Source organism: Aspergillus tanneri (genome assembly GCF_003426965.1).
Source record: "Aspergillus tanneri strain NIH1004 chromosome Unknown AapTan_2_pilon_pilon_pilon, whole genome shotgun sequence".
In the NCBI taxonomy this organism is placed as follows: domain Eukaryota; kingdom Fungi; phylum Ascomycota; class Eurotiomycetes; order Eurotiales; family Aspergillaceae; genus Aspergillus; species Aspergillus tanneri.
The window spans coordinates 4,147,157-4,166,136 of NW_022984629.1; the positions used below are offsets into that span (position 1 = coordinate 4,147,157).

The 18,980-nt window shown below is 50.5% G+C and overlaps 7 protein-coding genes across 7 annotated transcripts; 4 read left to right on the forward strand and 3 right to left on the reverse strand.

Annotated features, from left to right (window-relative positions):
- Positions 1-100: 100 nt before the first annotated feature.
- ATNIH1004_001317 (aminophospholipid-translocating P4-type ATPase DRS2) lies at positions 101-4,283 on the reverse strand (the record flags this gene model as incomplete). The annotated part of the gene is made up of 3 exons (XM_033566017.1): positions 101-949; positions 1,002-1,305; positions 1,360-4,283. The coding sequence occupies 3 exons, from the start codon at positions 4,281-4,283 to the stop codon at positions 101-103; spliced, it is 4,077 nt and encodes a 1,358-aa protein (XP_033431774.1).
- A 587-nt stretch (positions 4,284-4,870) lies between these two features.
- ATNIH1004_001318 (exosome non-catalytic core subunit RRP45) lies at positions 4,871-5,867 on the reverse strand (the record flags this gene model as incomplete). Its single annotated transcript, XM_033566018.1, has 3 exons — positions 4,871-5,465; positions 5,527-5,646; positions 5,704-5,867. The coding sequence occupies 3 exons, from the start codon at positions 5,865-5,867 to the stop codon at positions 4,871-4,873; spliced, it is 879 nt and encodes a 292-aa protein (XP_033431775.1).
- A 221-nt stretch (positions 5,868-6,088) lies between these two features.
- On the forward strand, positions 6,089-7,145 carry CWC15 (spliceosome-associated CWC15 family protein; the record flags this gene model as incomplete). The annotated part of the gene is made up of 8 exons (XM_033566019.1): positions 6,089-6,098; positions 6,153-6,175; positions 6,235-6,311; positions 6,365-6,655; positions 6,703-6,787; positions 6,835-7,002; positions 7,049-7,084; positions 7,128-7,145. The coding sequence occupies 8 exons, from the start codon at positions 6,089-6,091 to the stop codon at positions 7,143-7,145; spliced, it is 708 nt and encodes a 235-aa protein (XP_033431776.1).
- Positions 7,146-7,584: 439 nt separating this feature from the next.
- ATNIH1004_001320 (RNA polymerase II mediator complex head subunit MED22) lies at positions 7,585-8,157 on the forward strand (the record flags this gene model as incomplete). The annotated part of the gene is made up of 4 exons (XM_033566020.1): positions 7,585-7,618; positions 7,672-7,736; positions 7,792-7,860; positions 7,990-8,157. The coding sequence occupies 4 exons, from the start codon at positions 7,585-7,587 to the stop codon at positions 8,155-8,157; spliced, it is 336 nt and encodes a 111-aa protein (XP_033431777.1).
- Positions 8,158-8,377: 220 nt separating this feature from the next.
- Positions 8,378-9,124, forward strand: ATNIH1004_001321 (dihydrofolate reductase; the record flags this gene model as incomplete). Its single annotated transcript, XM_033566021.1, has 1 exon — positions 8,378-9,124. One exon carries the CDS (start codon positions 8,378-8,380, stop codon positions 9,122-9,124), a length of 747 nt encoding a protein of 248 aa, XP_033431778.1.
- Positions 9,125-9,873: 749 nt separating this feature from the next.
- ATNIH1004_001322 (uncharacterized protein) lies at positions 9,874-11,338 on the reverse strand (the record flags this gene model as incomplete). Its single annotated transcript, XM_033566022.1, has 3 exons — positions 9,874-10,030; positions 10,083-11,168; positions 11,223-11,338. The coding sequence occupies 3 exons, from the start codon at positions 11,336-11,338 to the stop codon at positions 9,874-9,876; spliced, it is 1,359 nt and encodes a 452-aa protein (XP_033431779.1).
- Positions 11,339-11,731: 393 nt separating this feature from the next.
- Positions 11,732-14,043, forward strand: ATNIH1004_001323 (Zn(II)2Cys6 transcription factor; the record flags this gene model as incomplete). Its single annotated transcript, XM_033566023.1, has 3 exons — positions 11,732-12,139; positions 12,203-12,837; positions 12,900-14,043. The coding sequence occupies 3 exons, from the start codon at positions 11,732-11,734 to the stop codon at positions 14,041-14,043; spliced, it is 2,187 nt and encodes a 728-aa protein (XP_033431780.1).
- Positions 14,044-18,980: the final 4,937 nt, after the last annotated feature.

Here is an 18,980-nt window from a genome sequence, read left to right on the forward strand (position 1 = left end):
GCTAACTAACTAGACACCAAACAACCGCCAATCATCTACACATACATGACTAAACTAATCAGAAGAAAGAAAGAAAAAAAAAAGAAAACATATAAAAAGATTACACCAGCGCCCGCGAACTAGTCATTTCTCCGTATCGACCTCTGCCCCTCGTGGTATCATAAGCATTGACAACGCGCATCTGTCCGCCCTCGTCGGCCTGACTGAATGCATACCCACGCTGTTTCCGCATCCGCTGCACATGGCGTACCTTGCGGATCGCCTTCTGGAACTGCTCCATGCGTGGCCGGTAATCCTGCACGTTGTACTTCTGGATCTCCTGCACATGGTGGTAGTGTTGCGGGTAGTACATGCGTTTGGCGTATTTCCATGCGTAATCCCGTAGCAGACAGATACACGGTAGCACCACCGCCATGAGGTAGAAGACGGGCGATTTGAACAGTCGCGGGATCGTCCCGTAGTATTCGGTCGAAAACCCGATGGCTGGCGCCGCGTAGCCGTATGCCGGAAGGAATCCCAGCCAGATCACCATCGATCCCGGGATCGCGATGAATGTATACTTGGTCCAGATGTTAGTGATCAGTGCTGCCTTGCCGAGTACTGTCGCCAACACCGCCGTGTACAGCGCTGAGCCCCAGACCCAGTGGCCTGCAACCTTCCCGTCCGCTTGAGGCAGGTCCCAGAGGAAGATCAGCTGAGAAACGATATACAGCAGTAAGGAGTGGTAAAAGCCGTTGGCAATCCAGGACCAGAAGCTGTGCCGCTTGAAGAACATGCCTTTCTGCCCCAACTGATACAGCTGGGGATAACGGTCTAGTAATCGAGCGGAGATAAACTGGTCGCAAATCCCCATGGCGAACGGCGGAAGAACGGTGAAGAAGACATTGTAGAAGGAAAGCGTCCATGATTCGTAGATTACTTCGCCAGAGAAAGCGTTTTGGAAGGAGTACTAGATCCCCAGTCAGCCATTAGCCATGAGGCACATCAATCATAGAGCTTACCCAAAATTGCGTCATATAAAGTGCAATGTTCTTGTAGAACGAATACAGAATGACTCGACTAATCCGGTGGTAACTCCAGGCACCATGCACAAGGAGCAGTTTGCGAAGGTAACGGAACTGAGCAATCGACACATCGGCAGACCGGGCAGCCTGAAGACCTTCAACGCCGCTGATGCCAACCCCAACGTGCGCCGCCTGAATCATGGAGACGTCGTTGGCGCCGTCGCCGATGGCTAGAAGTAGAGACTTGAGATGACGCTTGACGAGCTTGACAACTAGGGCCTTCTGAAGGGGAGAAACACGACTGCACAAAACCGTTAGTGCTGTTACATGTGGAACAAAATGGAATGATTCTTACCAGCAAACCACGGCCTTACACATGACCGCCAGATCCAAGAAGAGTTTCTCCATGTCCTTCTCCAGTGCGTAGGTCAGCGATCGACCATCGATAACAAGGGCCATCGCCTCCATTTCCCCCGACGCCCCCTGGCTCTGAACCGCCTGAAGCTTCTTGGATAAGTTATCCTGAGTTGCCGGGGCTGTTTCCTCGTTGACAACCAAGAGGGTCATATCCTCGGAGATCAGTTTGCACGACATGCCGATGTTGATGGCGGTCTCCTGCCGATCACCCGTCAGAACCCAGACCTTGATGCCAGCGGTCTGAAGGGTGTGGATTGTGTCGGGAACCCCGTCCTGCAGGCGATCCTCAATAGCGGTGGCTCCGAGAAGAAATAAGTCCTTTTCTATCAGCTCCGATGCCTTGTCGAGCTCGTCCGCACGGTTTCCGCTCACCGTGGTGGCGGCCTTGTCGTATATTTGGTACCATTGCTGAAACTCCTCCTCGGGCACCTCGCGCATCGCCAGGCACAGTGTTCGGAGACCTTCCGAGGCGTAATCCTCCAGGTGCTGCAACGTCGCTTCAACCATCGGGTTGTCAGGATTCAGACGCTCAAGTATGACCGTGTCTGCTCCTTTGGTATAGATGCGGATCCTGCCATCGGGGCACCGGAAAATTGTCGACATCCGTTTCCGGGAAGAGTTGAACTCACACACCGCCAACAGCTCGTATTCATATTCCTGCCCGGCCACCGTGATGATCACCGACCGAGGTCGTCGGTTTGTGAACCGATAACCTAGTTGCGCCGCGCCTTCGACTAGGGCGCCCTCGTCCGGAGACGCGGCTTGATACTTGATCACATCTGGCTTCTCGTCGTTTCTTTCGGGAATAACCGTGTGGCAGATGGCCAGAAGCGTGAGGAAGTGGTGGATCGCATCTGCCGTGGGATGAGACTGCAGGTTCTCTCGGAGCCTTTTAAAATCGTGGACTCCGACTTCGACTCCGTCCTCCACGGTGGCACGTTGGTCTTCCGGGATGTCTTCGCCGTACTGGACACCGGATATCGTGCACTGCTTGAACTCCATCATGTTGCAAGTCAAGGTGCCGGTCTTGTCGGAGAAGATATACTCGATCTGGCCCAGCTCCTCTACCAGCGACGACGTCCTACACGTTGCCGGTGTATCAGTTTTCTCGTAGTAGATGTCGAGGTCCGAGTTGATCAAGAACGCTTGCGCATATTTGACAATCTCGATGGTGACGAAAAGAGAGATGGGGACCAGGTTCGAATAGAGGACCCAGTAGGTGAATATGTCGAGGACGAACTGCTTCGCGGGATGCGTATTGCCGTAGTCGAGGTAGCTGAGTCGGTCGGATGCGGTCTGCCGAATGATCAAGTCACCGACCGAGCTGATGACACTGAGGGTGATCAGAATGCCAACCAGCATCAAGATCTGGATGTTGACCATGCGCTCGACCGCGGTCCGCTTAATCGGGGTCGCCGTGGCATTCCGCATCAGCTTGGTTTCGTGACCGGTGAAGACCACGATTCCGTGGATCCACGGCGTATTCCGCAGCGTCGCTCCTCGAAGGAGGAGCTGATCCGGGGCGAGGGGCAATTCCTTCTCCCCTCCCCCCGCGTGCATCGTCAAGGTCGCCTCGTAGGTGTAAAGGCTGCTGTTCGGCTGTTCAGAGCGAATCCGGCCACTCAACCGACTGAGGTCGGCCGGGCTAACGAGATGTGCAGTTTCCGGGATCGCCTGCTTGATCTTCAGGTTGGTCTCCCCATCCAGGTTGGCCGTTTCGATATAGCACAGGCCCTCTGGCTCGGAGGAGGCCAGCAAGACCAAGTCGGCCGGGAAGGGCTGCTCAGACTCGACCCGAACGATGTCACCCACCGCCACATCGATCCATTTCGTATCGTGGAATGCGGATCCCTTGAGCACCTGTGTCCGGGAGAAATTAAGCGATTTGTCCGACGACCGCCGCTTGTAGTCCTCGACCAGTTCCTTGATGGCGGACACCAACAGCACGATCAACAGCGGACCGATGGTGGTGTATCGATTTGTCGGGGACACGTTCGGAATCTGCTGGAGGACGGCGGTGAACAGGAAAAATAGGTTGGCGTATTTAGAGAATTGTTCGAAGAGGAATTTCGGCAGGAAGGTGAAGATATTGTACTTGGCCGTCGATACGTGGTTGTCCACGAACTTGTGCACCGCATTGGCCGGCGGATTGTTCAACATGATCATACGTGGGCCCAGAGTCGAGGGATCGACCTTCCTGCGTCCAAACCCGAACTTGAAGCCGGGCTTCTTAGGTTTCCTCCGGTCGTGCTGGGGAGCGGCCGTCTCGTCTGGTTCTGCGCTGTCGACGCGAGCTGCCCTGGCTCCGGCCTCTGTCAGAGGAAGATCCATCTCCGAGTAATCGGGGCCCATTCCCAACATGTGTTTTGCGCGTCCCATCAGGCCACCTCCCAGTCCCATGATGCTATTCCTCTCCTTTGTCTGCCGCACGCGGTGGCCGGTATGCATGGGATCGTCCCCGTCATCCAAATTATAGTACCCTGGTTCATCAGCATAGTCGTCGATGGAATAGCGACGGTAATTGTTCAAGCCCGATGTCTGCGAGTAGGTTCGAGAGGCCTCAGCCCCCATATACGGATCGTTCAAATAGGGCCCGGACGGGGCCGGGGGATGCGCCGTGGTCATCGCATGGGCGCCGACGAGTGGCGGCGGCGCTTGTCCGCCGACAAAGTGATCGTAGGAAATGGAGGGTCGCGCCTGGGGTTGATCGGAGTCGTTGATATTGAACTGTCGCAACAAGTGCTCGTCGTTGACGGGTGGACCTTGCCCCGAATTGTACATGGGAGCTGGCTCTTCCAGCTGCAGCAGATCATCATCGCGGCCAGCGGCTGGATGATGTCCTGGAGGCCTACCGCTGGCCATGATGATGGGGGCGGACAAACACCGTCAGAGCAATGACGAGCCCCTGGAGCATTGATCAGGAGAGTGGCAAAGGAAGGAAAGCAAAATCGAAGAAAACAGAGAGACACAGAGTAAGCGAGAGAGGTGAAAGGAGAGGGCAAGGAAGGAAAAATCGGACCAACGGAGGTGACTGGGGCAGAGGACAGCGAGGAATGAATGAATGAATGGATGGATGGATGGATGGATGGATTATTCTGGCGGAGGTTTTGGAAGATGTGAGACTAGTCCGGGCGGTGCTGAACTCGGAGTGGCTGGGCATGGACATTAGCACACAACGTATTAAAAACAATCAATCCAGAAATAATCTTATTTTTAGAATATTAATTTAAGATTGGGAAATAATCCTCTGTCAGTCAGTTCAAGGAAATCCCGGGGGATGTCGAGGACTTTCTGAAATAACAGAATCACGACTCGTTCGTGAGAGCTACAATACAAAACTCATGGCGCATTATCTAGATATTGTACATAAAAAAAAAAAAAAAAAAAAAAAAAAAAAAAAAAAAAAAATACTAAAAAAATCTACTCTGATCTGTGAATTCATTTCTTCCTCACCGATAGTTCTCAGCTCGAGACTCCTCCGCCAGACCATTTTTGGACCGTTTCGCCAGATCGGTTTGAAGCGCCTTGTCAATTATGCCGTTGATCTCTTTGACCTGGTTGAGCGCCACAGTCGTTTTCGACACAAACACCATCGCTTCCACGGGCGATCCAGAGAATTTAGACAGATAACAGACATCCCCCGCCCCGTTCATGCCGATAACCACGTCGGCTTCCGCAGCCTGTTCCTCCTTTCGAGTCGCATCCAGAATCACGCGTTTTCCCTCGTCGAACGTGTGGAAGGTAATGGATAGCGGTTTATGGGTAATGTTCAACGGAACCGGGACCCGTTCATCCAGGCCATAGACGATCACCTGTCCATCTTTCACGACCGCGTCCGGACGTCGGAAATGCTGCAATCCCGCCATCACGCCGATACAGGCAGCATCGACAATGTTTCCATCGTAGTCGGTGATATGGACATCGGCCCGAACACTCCAGCAGCTCACACCCTTGAGAATGCAGAGCGATTCCGTATCCAGAGCATTGGAATGACGGACCACTCGATCGAGAACGTTAGTCACGTATGTTTCGAGATCTCCTTGTCTATAGCAAAATAGAGATATTAGTACACTCAGGAAAACTTGTAGTTGATCAATTAACATACCGGCCGTTGTCCCAAGCGGGTGATCCCATGGCCGTTAGCTCAAGAGCAATTGTAAAGATTCCATCGAAGGGACGGTCATCGCGAGGTTTGGACACTTCCGATGAGATGCGGACGATAAGACTGAGGACAACATTAGCCTAGCTAAGTCGAAGAGAACTGGACTGGGCGGCATTTTACCTGGTCTTGCCCAGTTGCACCTTCACATGGCCGTATTCATCCCCAAACGACACGGTCAAGGGACGGAACTGGTCTGCCTCGCGACCATCCAACCTCACATCCTCGCGCAGAGCATTGAGGATGAAGTCACGCTCAGCAATGGAGAGCGGTGCTTCTTTATTCATGATTGTGGAGGCGGACTCGGCCCCAGTGGGGGGTCTAGGACTTTTTTTTTTTGTAATTAATTGGCAGCGTCATGCTGTCCCGGCGGATTGTTGTTCCTGCCGTCCAGGGCGGTGTGCATGAACATGATGCGGCTGACTCAGCCCAATCCTGAGGCTTTCGGAGTTCATTCTTTCGTTACAAGATCGATCTCCAATCGCCAGAAGTGATACTGGTAACCACCATGACTACGGGTATAGTCCTATTGGAGCTCCTATGATGTGGAATATGCGCTAACCTACCACCAGCCCACAGACCCACGTTCGACCCCGTATGTTCCTCGTCATTTATATCGGTCTATTTGCGCAAACGTGCTAATCACGTCAATAGGCGCAAGGAAAGGAAGCCCTGCGCGGGCCTGCATATCACCAGCGACTTCTCCCGGCACATACGTACCTGAAGACCCGGTATGTTACACCCCAGTTCCATTGTGGTTTACTCGTATCTGACCTCATCCAAGTCAACTCGGCCAGGGTAGTGAGCAGGAATCCCACCAACGCGACTTGCGTGCCGAACTCCTCCAGGCAGAGGCCGCCCATTTCGCCAAGAAGAACGGTGTCCCAGTGGGCGCACCAGCAGTCGAAAGCGTCGCACCGAAGCACCAGTTAGAAGGAGCTCTGCCTGACGGCAGCGACGCGGGCGGGATAGACGAAGAAGACATGGAAGCCAAACGACGGCGAATATTAGAAGAGACTCGAGATATAGACGCGGACTCAAACGGTTCGGAGGACGAAAGTAGCGAGGAAGACAGGTGGGTTGTCCTTGCGCCAGGGTGGAAGCTTGGCTAATTGTGCTTAGTGATGACGACGAAGACGAGGCCGCCGAGCTGATGCGGGAACTAGAAAAGATCAAAAAGGAGAGGCTCGAGCAAAAAGAAAAAGAGGTATGCGTGATGGGCTGGGTTGGTGGTGTTTGCTGATTGGTATATAGGATCGGGAACGCGCGGCTCAGGAGGAAGAACAACGGGAAGTTGATATTGCCAGGGGCAATCCCCTGCTGAATCCTCAGGACTTTAACTTGAAACGGAGGTGGGATGACGATGTTGTGTTCAAGAACCAAGCCCGAGGCACGGAGAAAAAAGGAGGCGAATTTGTCAATGTATGTGTGAGGTGGCATGTGGATGGTACAGGGCTAATAGTAATAGGACCTGCTGCGATCTGACTTTCACAAGCGATTTATGGTGAGTTCATTCACAGTTAATGGAATGTCGCTAATGTACCTAGTCGAAGTATGTTCGGTAGATACGACCTGCTATTCGCATGAGCACCGCCGCGCAACTTAGCTGCATGACATTGAGCGGTTCCGGCTACAGCCATTCGCATACGATATAGTCCAGTAGAATAGTGCCTGTCATCGAGCAGTCATCCTGGATGGCTGGGTTGGACCCTCCTTGTCCTGGTGGTACTGATGGATTGATGGATCTAGCTGGTCCTAGACAAGGATGCTGATATTTAATTATCTGTATTTGATCATATGGCCTGGATCCAAAATCTGGAATTCAGAACCGAAGCGTTACCTGTATGAATATAAATTTCCATCCTGATTCCAGCGTGTAGTCTATCCACTGTAGTACTAGGATATATAAATACTGCCGGCAATACCACCGCCGCCCTACCGCCAACTCATCGCAACACACGGCATCATTTGTCTATCCAGCAAAAGAAGACCAGAGCAGAAAAGATGGACTCCCAACCATCATCGAAAGTACTACACAGTAAGTACTCAGTCACATCCAAAGGAGACAAGAAACCAAAACTAACGACGCAGACCGCATCAACACCAATGTCTCACAATTACTACAACGATTCGAGAACATCATGGCCACTGCGACAGTATACTCAACCATAACTAGGTACCTTGACTACAATACTGACGAATTAATTCCAGGTCGATAGTACCAGTCACACGGCCACCGCTGTCGAGACATACCAGCTTGATGTGGAGTCGACAGCATTGGTACGTGATATCTCTACCTACTTAGCACCTAATTACCTACCTGCGAATTACAGTCCATGGTTATAGAAAAAAAAAAAAAAAAAAAAAAAAAAAAAAAAAAAAAAAATAGTAAATATTAATATAATACAGGTCCGCGCTGCAGAAGATATCCTCGCATTGACACGCACGATGAAAGAAACATGGCTATTTGGAAAACTGGATACCCTGGGCGAAGATGAATCGGAGGTGAAGAGACGCGAAGAGCTGGAGAAGAACGCGGCTGTAATCGAAGGGGTGATTGATGAGTTGAAATCTTAATTCTACCTACTTGATCATACCTTATTTTTGCTGGCGTTGAGATATAAATGATGTACATAGATACCCTACTGATAATACCTGTTTTCTATCCATTGAGTTGCTAAATTCCGCGCGGGGCATCCACTTCTATTCCGCCCTATCGGACTATCTTCCATCTCACAATACAACATCACCACCAACACCCAACCCAAACAACAGAAAAAAGAAAGAAGAAAGAAAAATGCCTCCTAACCCCCTAACCCTAATCGTCGCTACGACACCTATAAAAACCAAAACCACCAAACCCGCGGTGCTCAGCGAACGCCTCGGCATCGGCCACGGCGGGGCCCTTCCCTGGCCGCGCATCAAAGCCGATATGTCTTTTTTCGCACGGGTGACGACGCGCGCACCACGACCGGACACTACGAACGCGATCTTAATGGGTCGTAAGACATATGACTCTCTACCGGTGAAGCTGAGACCGCTAGCCAAGAGGATTAATGTTGTTTTGACGAGGGATCCGATAAATGTGGGACGGATGGTAAGGGGGGAGTTGGAGAATAAAATTGCTTCTTCTTCGATATCGGCTTCGTCTGGGACAGAGCAACAGGAGACCCAAACACCTACAACAGATGCGATCGTTGAGACAGGACTTGAAACAGCGTTGCAGACACTGGAGACAAAATACCAAGGGGGGAAACTCGGAAAGATATTTGTGATTGGGGGCGCGGAGATCTACGCGGCTGCGTTGCGAATGGCAGGGTCACGACCTTTGAGGATCGTTATGACGAATGTGCAGAAGATCAACCCCCAGGAGGAGTTCGAATGTGATACGTTTTTCCCGGTCGATGAGGAGCTCGTTCACGAGAGAGGATGGAGGAAAGTGATGCCGGAGGAATTGACGGAGTGGGTGGGAGAGACGGTCTCGTGTGAGTGGAAAGAGGAGGGCGATGTTAGGATTCAGATGGTGGGATATGAACGGATATGATATAGTATGTACGGAACACTTAGCTCATATGTACGGGATTTTCACACAGCTTGATGGTGCTCACCCCTCGCCGCATTTTGCTCACTGAGCAGGGGCTGAGCAGAATATTCTGTTTTAATTCTCCTATTGTTGTGCCTTAGGCCAAAATTCCAGCTCAATGGCCTCCGCATAATAGCCTTAATACTACCTACATACGCTGCGGATTGTGTTTGCGTGGTACAAGAGAGTCTGAATTTAACTAGCATCAGATCTGCTGAAATACAGGGAAAGGCTGTACGTGGACGATGGCGATGGCAGTCAAGACGTCCGGAATGAGGAGCAAGAGAGCAGTGGTGATTGCCAGGACCAGTACTGACGCAGATACGACTGAGCAATGAACTGAGACGTCGAGCTTGACTGGACTCAGGCGGATTGGCCCCATCGCTCACGGAAGGTCGTATTTCGCGTCCATGACATGAGGCCGAAGGAGAGGCGTAATTACGGATGATACAATAGAAACGCAGTGGGATTGGCAGAGATGAGCAAGTCCAAAGGGGATTCAATTCAAAGTACTGCCTTTTTTTTTTTCCCCCCTTCAAATATCTGTCTGGCCCATGAGTGAATCGGCCATGAAATCAGGTGAGCCCAATTTGGTGACGGAATCTGAACATTGAGGCAAGACTGGTGGTTGGATGTCTTGTCCATATATCAATTGTTAGACTGAAATAGGAGCAGGTGGAATACTATCTACTACGTCACAATATTAGTGTCTACACCTTCCTCAAATCCCAGCCGCCTTTCTTCACGCGTGCTACAATTAAACACAGCGCACCCAGGGCCATGATGGCGCCCGACAGTCCGATCAGCGAGGCCCAGTTGCCCGTGTTATCGGCCAGAGCGCCGCTGGCCGGGATGCCCACAAGAGAACTGGAAATACGGTGAGAGAAATTTCAATAGGTTACTACAGAGGGAAACTCACCCAAAGGCCAGACAGATGCAGGCAATGCCGAATTTCAGACCCAAGTCAGCCATGCGGCCGTCAACCAGTGCCACAACACACGGGGAGAGCAGACTGGTATACCCCCCCGACACAAACCCATAAAATGCAGCAAAGAAAATTATCCCGCCGTCCGTGGGTGCGTAGTACACGGGCAACCAGATAGCCAGCAGCGCGACGGCGGACAAGACGCTAACCAGCACCATCACGTTAAACTGTCCCAGGTGGTCCGACAGGAAGCCTGGCACCACGCGACCAACTATCGAGCCGGCATTGATAATGGCTAGCATGTACTGCGCCAGATCGCGGTTCATGCCTGCCTGCACTGCCATCAGTGGGAGGTAGTCAAAGGGAACTAGTAGTGAGAAGGTACAGCAGAAGATCCCAACGCAGAATGCCAGCCATGCTGTCCCATTGTGCCGCAGCCCCGCCCATTTACTGGTGGGCTTCTGCGCATTCCCCCCAGAGATGGCCGCCCTCAGACGCTCCGGGTCGTCGCGGCTGTCGGCCTTGAAGTGTATCGAGGAGGATGCACTGTTCGCCTCTTTCTTGCTGAGGGCTGCCATCTGCTTCGGGGGGGAGGGTCCCTCGCAGCAGATAACCCCTGTCACCATGCAGATGCCGACGACCACGGTTGACCACTTGATTGCCGGCGCAAAGCCGTGGGTGTCGATCAGGCGCGAGACCATGATCGGGAAGATAAGACCGCCAAAGCTGCTACCGGCGCTGGCGAGTCCCACGGCGAGCCCGCGCTTGGTCGAGAACCACTGGGTCACACAGATGACAGCGGGCAGTGTAGTACCGGAGCAGGCCAGGCCGAAAGCGACGCCCTGGCAGAGGAGGATCTGCCAGTAGGTGCGACAGAGACTAAGCAGGCCTAGTGATATTACCCCCAGTGCGGCGAAGGGTGCAATAATAGGACGCGTGCCGTAGCGGTCGACGAGAGCGCCGATAGGGATGCCAACGCCGAAGATCAGGAAGATGGCGATGGTGGTGATCCACCCAAGCTGTGATGTTGAGTAAGTTGGCAGCATGACCTCGGAGTAGTAAAACATGAAGACACCGCATCTACTGGATATTAGTATCGAGTATTGCATAAACGCTTTATTTAGCTGGACGTACGCTGTCACGTAGCCGTAGGATGAGGTCTGCAGCAAAAACGAGCCGAACACAGTGCGCCACGCCTTGAAGCCGCCATTGGGGGGCTCCAATTCGGAGGAGGCGTTTATGGAACCCATAATCCAGAGATAGAAGGAAAATTATAAAATTATGGCAATTGCTCATCGAGACTGCATCAACTGATAGAGGTATATATGCGACTCATCTCCGTGGAGATATCCCAAAAAGGCAACTCTCCGCGGACTTGTGCTGGAGTCGGTCTCCGGATGGAGATGCATTTAATATACAAGGAATGCTGTCTCTATTGCTTGAAATTAACGATTCCTTGGTCATTGTGGTCAGTTTGAAGTGGACTGGAGACAGTGCCTAACCCAGCATGGCAGGAAAGTCCATGGACATCTCCGATGCCAGTTGACCGTAAGCCTGCTGCATCCTCCCTGCCTGCCTGAGCCTGCATAATTCCTTCTTCTGCCCAAGCCAGCAATATGCTACATAATAAGCCCTCTCCCACCATGGACACCGACAAGAGGTCTGTTCCCATAATCTTCGTGCAGCGCTCAGCCCGACGTCCCCTCTCGTGTGGCTTGTGTCGGACCAAGAAGCTGCGGTGTGATCGCGGCCATCCCTGTGCCAATTGTCGCCTGCGCAAGAGTCCCTGTGTCTACGCGGGGCAGGCAAAGCAGAGAGAGCAAGGAAAGCCACATTCCACGACGGAATTATCCTCCGTAACGCCGGATGTCGCGATAAACAAAGATGAGGTACAACAAAGGGTATTCAATGGCAGAAAAAAGCCTCGAGATATGTCCGAGGTCTTCACCCGGTTGAAAGCGCTGGAAGACGCAGTCTTCTGCACGAGCTCCAACACAGCGCCACAGCTGTCCTCAACCCCATCGCCCATTGTGCCCTCCACAGGCTCAGAGGTATGCACTGTTGCTTTCCCGTTGCGATCAAGGTTCCAACAAACAACTAACGATTTAATAAAGACCTCTCGCACAACGACCGGCTTTGGGAACCTGCTGCATCTTGCCAACCCCGACCACCGCCAGAGTCCACCAGACCTGGCCGTTATCTGTCGCTGTCTCCCCACTGTAGAGCATGCCCGCGTGCTCTTCGATCATTTTATCCACAGTATGCATGCCAACTTCGGCGTGCTCCATGTGCCGTGGACTCGCACCGTGATGGAGGAGAGCTACTACCAATTTGCCCATGGCGAGACCCCCGCTGCGACGACACTGCTCCTCTTGCTGAGCATCTTCGCCAGTGCTGCCTGGGTCTGGACGCCATCGCTGCTCCAGACACTGCGCGCAGCTCCTACGGAGGCCAAATCCGCCTACGTCGCCTACAGCCGTCTGGCCCTGGGACTCTTGGATCACACGGTGTCGCCCTCGACGGCGGCTCTGGCGGCTATTAGCAACCTCACCTATCTGCACACCAATGCTGAGGGACTCCCGGATAAGGTGCATTTGCTGCGGGCGAAGGGCCTATTGATGGCGCGGGCGATGCGCATCCATTGTTTAGACTCGCCCAAGAGTCGCGAGCAACGCCGGGCGAACGGAAGTGACGCCGTCGAGGTAGAGTTGCAGCGCCGAATCTGGTGGCACATGGTATCCTCGGACTGGTATTAATATTACTTAGTTTTTTACAGTTCTTTGCAGAAATCTATACTAACAGAAAATATAGGCTTCTTGCCTTCTCCGGGGGCTCGCAGGAATGCACCTACATCTTCCACCGCAAGCACATGCTGGTACAGTATCCCAGAAACGTCGACGACGAGTTCGTCACGCCCACTGGCGAGATATACGACTTCCCCCGAGCCATGCCCACCACTATGTCGGCGTCGATCGCGCGCATCCAGCTGGCTGAGCTGTGCGAGGAAGCTGTGAATCGACTGCCCTTTCTCGGACTGGGTCCCAACGATGGTGACTACGAGGCTGTGCTGGCGCTAGATGTCCAATTCCAGGATTATCTACGCAATCTGCCCTTCTTCTTCCAGCTGGATCCGACCAGCATCCAAGAGAGCCAATTTATCTACCAGGAGCGACCATACATCGCCTGGCAGCGACTCATCCTGCAGTTCAGCACCCACTCGCGCCTCTGCTGGCTGCATCGCCGCTTCCACCTGGCGAGCGCCGTCGAGGATCGGTATGTCTACTCGCGCGAAGCAGGCCTGCGCTCCGCCCGCATGGTGCTGGATCTCCGACGTCTCATGGATGACACGGCGCCGCTGGTCAACATCAATCCCTCTCACCTGTGGTCTGTCATGCAGCATGTTTTCCATGCTGCCATCCTGCTGGCTACCGACGTCTCTCTGTATCCCACTGCGTCCGACGTCGCCACGCGCCAGGCTGAGGTCCAGGCCGCGTCTCGCTTGCTTGAACGGTCCGCTCCGCATGTAGATGGCATTCCCAGCGTGCTGCAGACGCTGCAGGCAACGCTGCAGGAACGACGGTCGCGCAAGTCTGCACCGGGAACGTCGACCACAGAGTCGACGTCACTAGGTTCTCCAAGACCTCTTTCAACAGCATCGTCGCACCCGGAGGTTGACAGTCGCGTGTCCGGGTCATCATCATCGTCCACCTCGCCTCCACCGTCGATGTCCACCGTAGGTGATGGAGGGAGACAAGAGATCGGAGAGTCGAGCTGGAGCCAATTGTGGTCTGAGTTCGTCCATACCGCGCCGGAGCTGGACCTGCACCAGTGGACGATGTTGTTGGATGATATTGATGACACGCTGGGTGAACCATTGGGGGGCCAGTGGGATGGACCGGACCATGTAATACTAGGGGCCAGTGACTGCAAGTCACCAGAGGCATGCGGAGCGTAGTACTTGTTGAAATTTTAGTTGTTTTTATATGTTATGAGTTGAACCCTTTATTCCTATTATTCCTATATAGGACGCTTGTGGGAGTCTTCTGAGGAAGGCTCTGGCATTTAACGTCCGCAACTTCAGCTTTACCTCGGAAATGGTTAAGCGAATTGTCAATCAGCACTATCGGTCTTCCATCTTGCATGATCTATTATTCTACACGCGATGCCGCTCCATGGGTCAGTAGCCCCGGTACCCCTACCATGAAGGCGTCTGGTACTAAACGAGCAACTCTTATCTAGGTTCATCAGCAAAGCAGGAGTTTTTCTCATATACCTCTGGTTTCTTTATAATGAGAATATTCGATTACGTGAACGCTACGTTGATCTTGACTCCATTGCCCTTCTATGAGAAGCAGAAAGCATATTGCTCCTAGCCACGGACACGTTGCGTGCATTACCAAGCTCGCCGAAGGGGGTTTCAATCGAGATTTTCTCCAGGTCAGGCTAATAATGGTTTATTCTTAATATAATGAACCAACAATCCAAAACTGAAATCATCAGTTACAACAAAACCAATCGGTAACGCTTAGCATGCAAAGCTTCGGGATTACCGTGTTCCGTCACTTCTCCGAGTCACTTAGACGCTGAAGGCAAGTGCTTTATTTAGACGCTCGGCTTTTCTAATAACGTCAAGAAGCCATCGATGATTTATCCCTAGACCACGTAACGGCGTTGCTCGCTCTTCCCACTTCCCGTGTCTTACGCTCCGCTGGTAAAAACGGAACTCTTGAGAGACTTATCGAACCTTAAACAATTCATTCTGATAGCTTTGATGCCAACAAACTTGTCCCATTGCTTGCCACAGTATTGACCGAGGAGCCCGACGGAATATTAGGTGGCAAAGTCCATGCTGCAGTTATCGACTCCACCCCTCCTGAAAATTGCTACTTTTTCTCAGTCAAAACTATTTGCATACTGCAAGTAGTTTTGTTACCTCGTCCGAACAACGCAGGCGTGTGGATGTTGTGCTAAGAGAAGAACTTAGGCCAATTTATGTTGGCGTATAAGATTCTATGAGGCATACTTTGGTGGTATTGACGGCTTAGAAGATGCAGGGGCGATGGTATTCAGGAGATGTCAGGGAGGACGTAACACCCATTATTCACAAGTAACGGCTGACGAACTGGCGTGAGAGTGCGAAGGAATGGGAGGCCTTGGACTGATCTTCTGCTTGGGTCAACAAGATCTGCAGCATTGCAAGTGAGGAAGGTTATACTATAAATTCACATTGCACTGTTTAGACTCAACCTTTTAGAAGGATCTACGACCAACCGCAAGCTTGACACTGGTATCAGGAATGGTGCCACATCTAGTTTTAATTACTAAGGTTATCTGTGTTCCAACAGCTAGTATCCTAGCTTGGGGGAATACTTGTCCATACAAAAAATCACATGGTCTGCGTCCAGGGGATGACGTGATAATGAATTTATCACGTTCTTTGGTGCGTTGGCTCTCGATTAACTTGCAAGTAATCAGGTGTCGGTGGAAATAATCTGTAATATCACGCTAATAAAAGGCGCGGTATCCGGCCTCCCAGTGGTGGCCCGCCAATAATTCTTTGACAAGAGTCTGGGTCTAATTCATCCAACCTACGGCGTTGTAGGAGGTTTCGTGTGCCTTATGGTTATAATAGAGCTTCCACTTAGAGACTCTGCCACCAGGATTGCGAGTATAAGACATCTGACAGCTGTATTTAGGACAAATCTGTTTTTCTTCACTAAATTCTGGTAGCAGATCACTTCTTCAGCGAGGGGCGGCAAGTCTGCATTTAATCCAGTCTGGATGTTATATGGTGCTCTATCAGCGTGATAAGGCTTGGGATTAGAGTAACAGCTTTTACTTTCACGCTTTCATGGCTGACTGGGAGTTAATAACTGCGCCAGTAGCAGCACTTGCAAGCAGAGGAAGCAGAAGTGGTCGTATAAGCACCTTGGCTATTGTTAAAAGACTTGCTTGCACGACAGACTATTTGCGGAAGAGTCTTATTATGCGAAGGATAGTGCATTGTGATTTGTGGCTAAGTGTGAATTTCCAAGATTAAATAGATATCTACTAAGTACCTTGCCACATTCACAACACCGAGTTCTTAACATCTTGCAATATCTGACCGTCTTCGCACTCTTGGTACTGCCACGAGTCCTTTGCAATAATAGGGGTCTTACTTTCATCATATAGATGGGCTTTCCAATTTGACGACCTGGCCTTGGACACCGCGCTCAGGTTAACGCGGTGAGGTGATGTTTATATGGTTTGATGTAGGCCGTATTGGGATAAGGAAGGGTGAGGGCACAGGGCTGGGGCTGGGAAGCTTCCCATCATATCCTCGCTCCTCGCCATGACAACGCCCTTCTACCTTCTTCCTTTCCTCCCCATCTTTAGTATTCTCGATATAGGACTCAATGTGATCTTATCCATCTGATCTGTCTGCCGTCACATCTAGCTCGTTGACTGCGGATATTAAACAAGACAGTCCTTCACCTACACAGCTGCAACCTTGTCTAGTATGTGCAATATTAAAATATATCTTGCTGATAGAACTTGGACCATTTACTTGATGGTTGAACCAGGTTTATTAAAATTAACTCCAGGATACAGTTATAACCCTGCATTTGCACGAAGAATATGGGAAAACCCAACCTGATTAGGGAAAAAAACATAATAGAGCCTTACAAAGGAAACAAAAACGGCGATGGAAGTTAACCCTATATTAAAACAGACCATGCACCGCACCTAATAATGCGACTTAATATTACAATGTACCGACAGTGGATCGTAATAGTAAAGATCAGGCCAGTTGCCTGCGTCAACGGTCCCTAGGTAACCACTGCAACCTTGGTGCCTAGACTGAGTTAGCTTGTGTTTACAGATAAAGACCTGATCCCATACGCAAAAATATAGCAGTAATCTTAGAATAAAGCATTCTAATTGTCACTTATACCAAGAGATGTATTGGTGGCAGGTAGTTTGATAGGAAGTGGTTATTAAAAAATAAAAGATGATGGACATTCGTATAAGCAATACAATAGTGCTGAACGCAATATTTATATCTGTAGCTGTGGCCATGAAAAGCACTATCTATCCGTTGTTTAAACTGCAGCGTCATTTTCAGCAGTATTTATCTACTCTAATCATCATAAGACCAATATCACCTACTGCTGTTTTCGGACATTTCATACAGTCTTTGGTATAATGCTCGATGATTTGGAGCCACTGCACAGTGATATCAGGATGATGAGGTCCATACTTACTGTCACATTCTTGTCGCTGATACATGACATGCAAACACCTCTAAGCATTTCTTAGTTGTTTCTTGTAGTTGCTGCGTCTAGATCCTGTGCTGCATACGATGACTTCCCTGAGTCTATGATATCATTGTGTAACGTATCAGGCTATAGTAACTAAATTACGGCCTGTAATAGAAGCTTTAAACTTAAACTTTGGTTAAACGACATTTTCCAATATGGTTTCTGGTCCCAGAGATTGTAACATAATTTCAATGATGATGAATCAATAGTCATATTATGCTTTTAAAGGCTATGCGGGTAAGGCTAGATCCGACCCGACTGAGCGCGGCCCGTTCCGATAGGTAAAGATAAACTCTTTGCTCCACTATTAACTAGGTATGGAACGAAAGCATTTTCAAAGAGACCAACCAAGCATTTTAGTAATCCATTGTTGCATACCAAATATATCAGGTTTACGTCTCTATGCAATGCAATATTTAAAAATATCTAACCAGCCTGTCAAACGTCATTATTATGATTTGTTTCTTTCCAGCTACTGGCAGTTGTTGTGCAGTGATGGGGGGCAACCAAAAAACGTCACTCCTCTCACAGCACCGAGGATAACTTGTTATTCTCTGATATTCAAGGCAAGAGTTTTCATCGTGGTGAACAGCCAAAGTCCCCCGAGAGAAGCAGGAAATAGTCAGCCCTACGCCTTCAAAACGGCTTCGAGCTCCCGCTATATTACCTTCAAGTGAAAATACCTTCACCACCCCTTATTCTCACTTTATGTCTGTGCCGCTTGATAAGCGTTTGCAATTTCTTTCTTGGCTGTTTGAAGGTGCACTACCACGTTGTATGTCTGACCCCGTCTCTACAACATGCAATAATGGAAATGTGTGTTCAAAGAGTTGCTCGACGAAACTGCATTAAATCTCGCAGACTCGGCATAATTGCAGCGAGGCCCAAGGAAACTCTAGAAAGGGCATGCTATGGTCAACTAAAGGGATAGAACTTTCTGCTAAAGTTAAGAAGAGATGAGAGAGTTTGGTCAGAAGTCACAAAATTATTCTCGGACCAATATACGGGAAGAAGTTCTGCTTTAATTCAAGTATACTAGAGTATGACCTTTAGAAAAGTAGTACAGAATAGTATTGCATATATGGCAGTCTAAAAGAAATAACATGCTCATGGGAGCAGAAGTGGGTGCTGGCCTTGATAGGGCTATACAGGGAATTACGGTGGTTTCTGTCGAGCCCAAGATAGCAGTTGGCTTAGGAGCCAATTTATCAGCTGCTGGTGGTAGTGCATTATAGATAATTATAATACTCACGTTTGACACATACGACCATAGGGTGTGGAAAGCAGGGCTTCCCGTCCGCTCAGCCGTACTTAAACCATGAACGCGGTTAATTGATACTTAAGCCCTGCGCTAGTTGCCGCTTTATGGGTGAGCGCCGCTAACTCTGAAGATGAGCTGGGTGAGCTGGGTGAGCTGGGTGAGCTGGGTGAGCTGGGTGAGCAGGTGGGTGAGCACAATGATTTAGGGGTTGAGGGGGAATTGCTACTGTAAAATAAATAGAGGGCACCCTGCTTTCTTGACCATTGTTTTCTTCCCCTTCCAAAGAACTCAGGAAGATTTTATTCGGCAATCGACCATATTATTGTA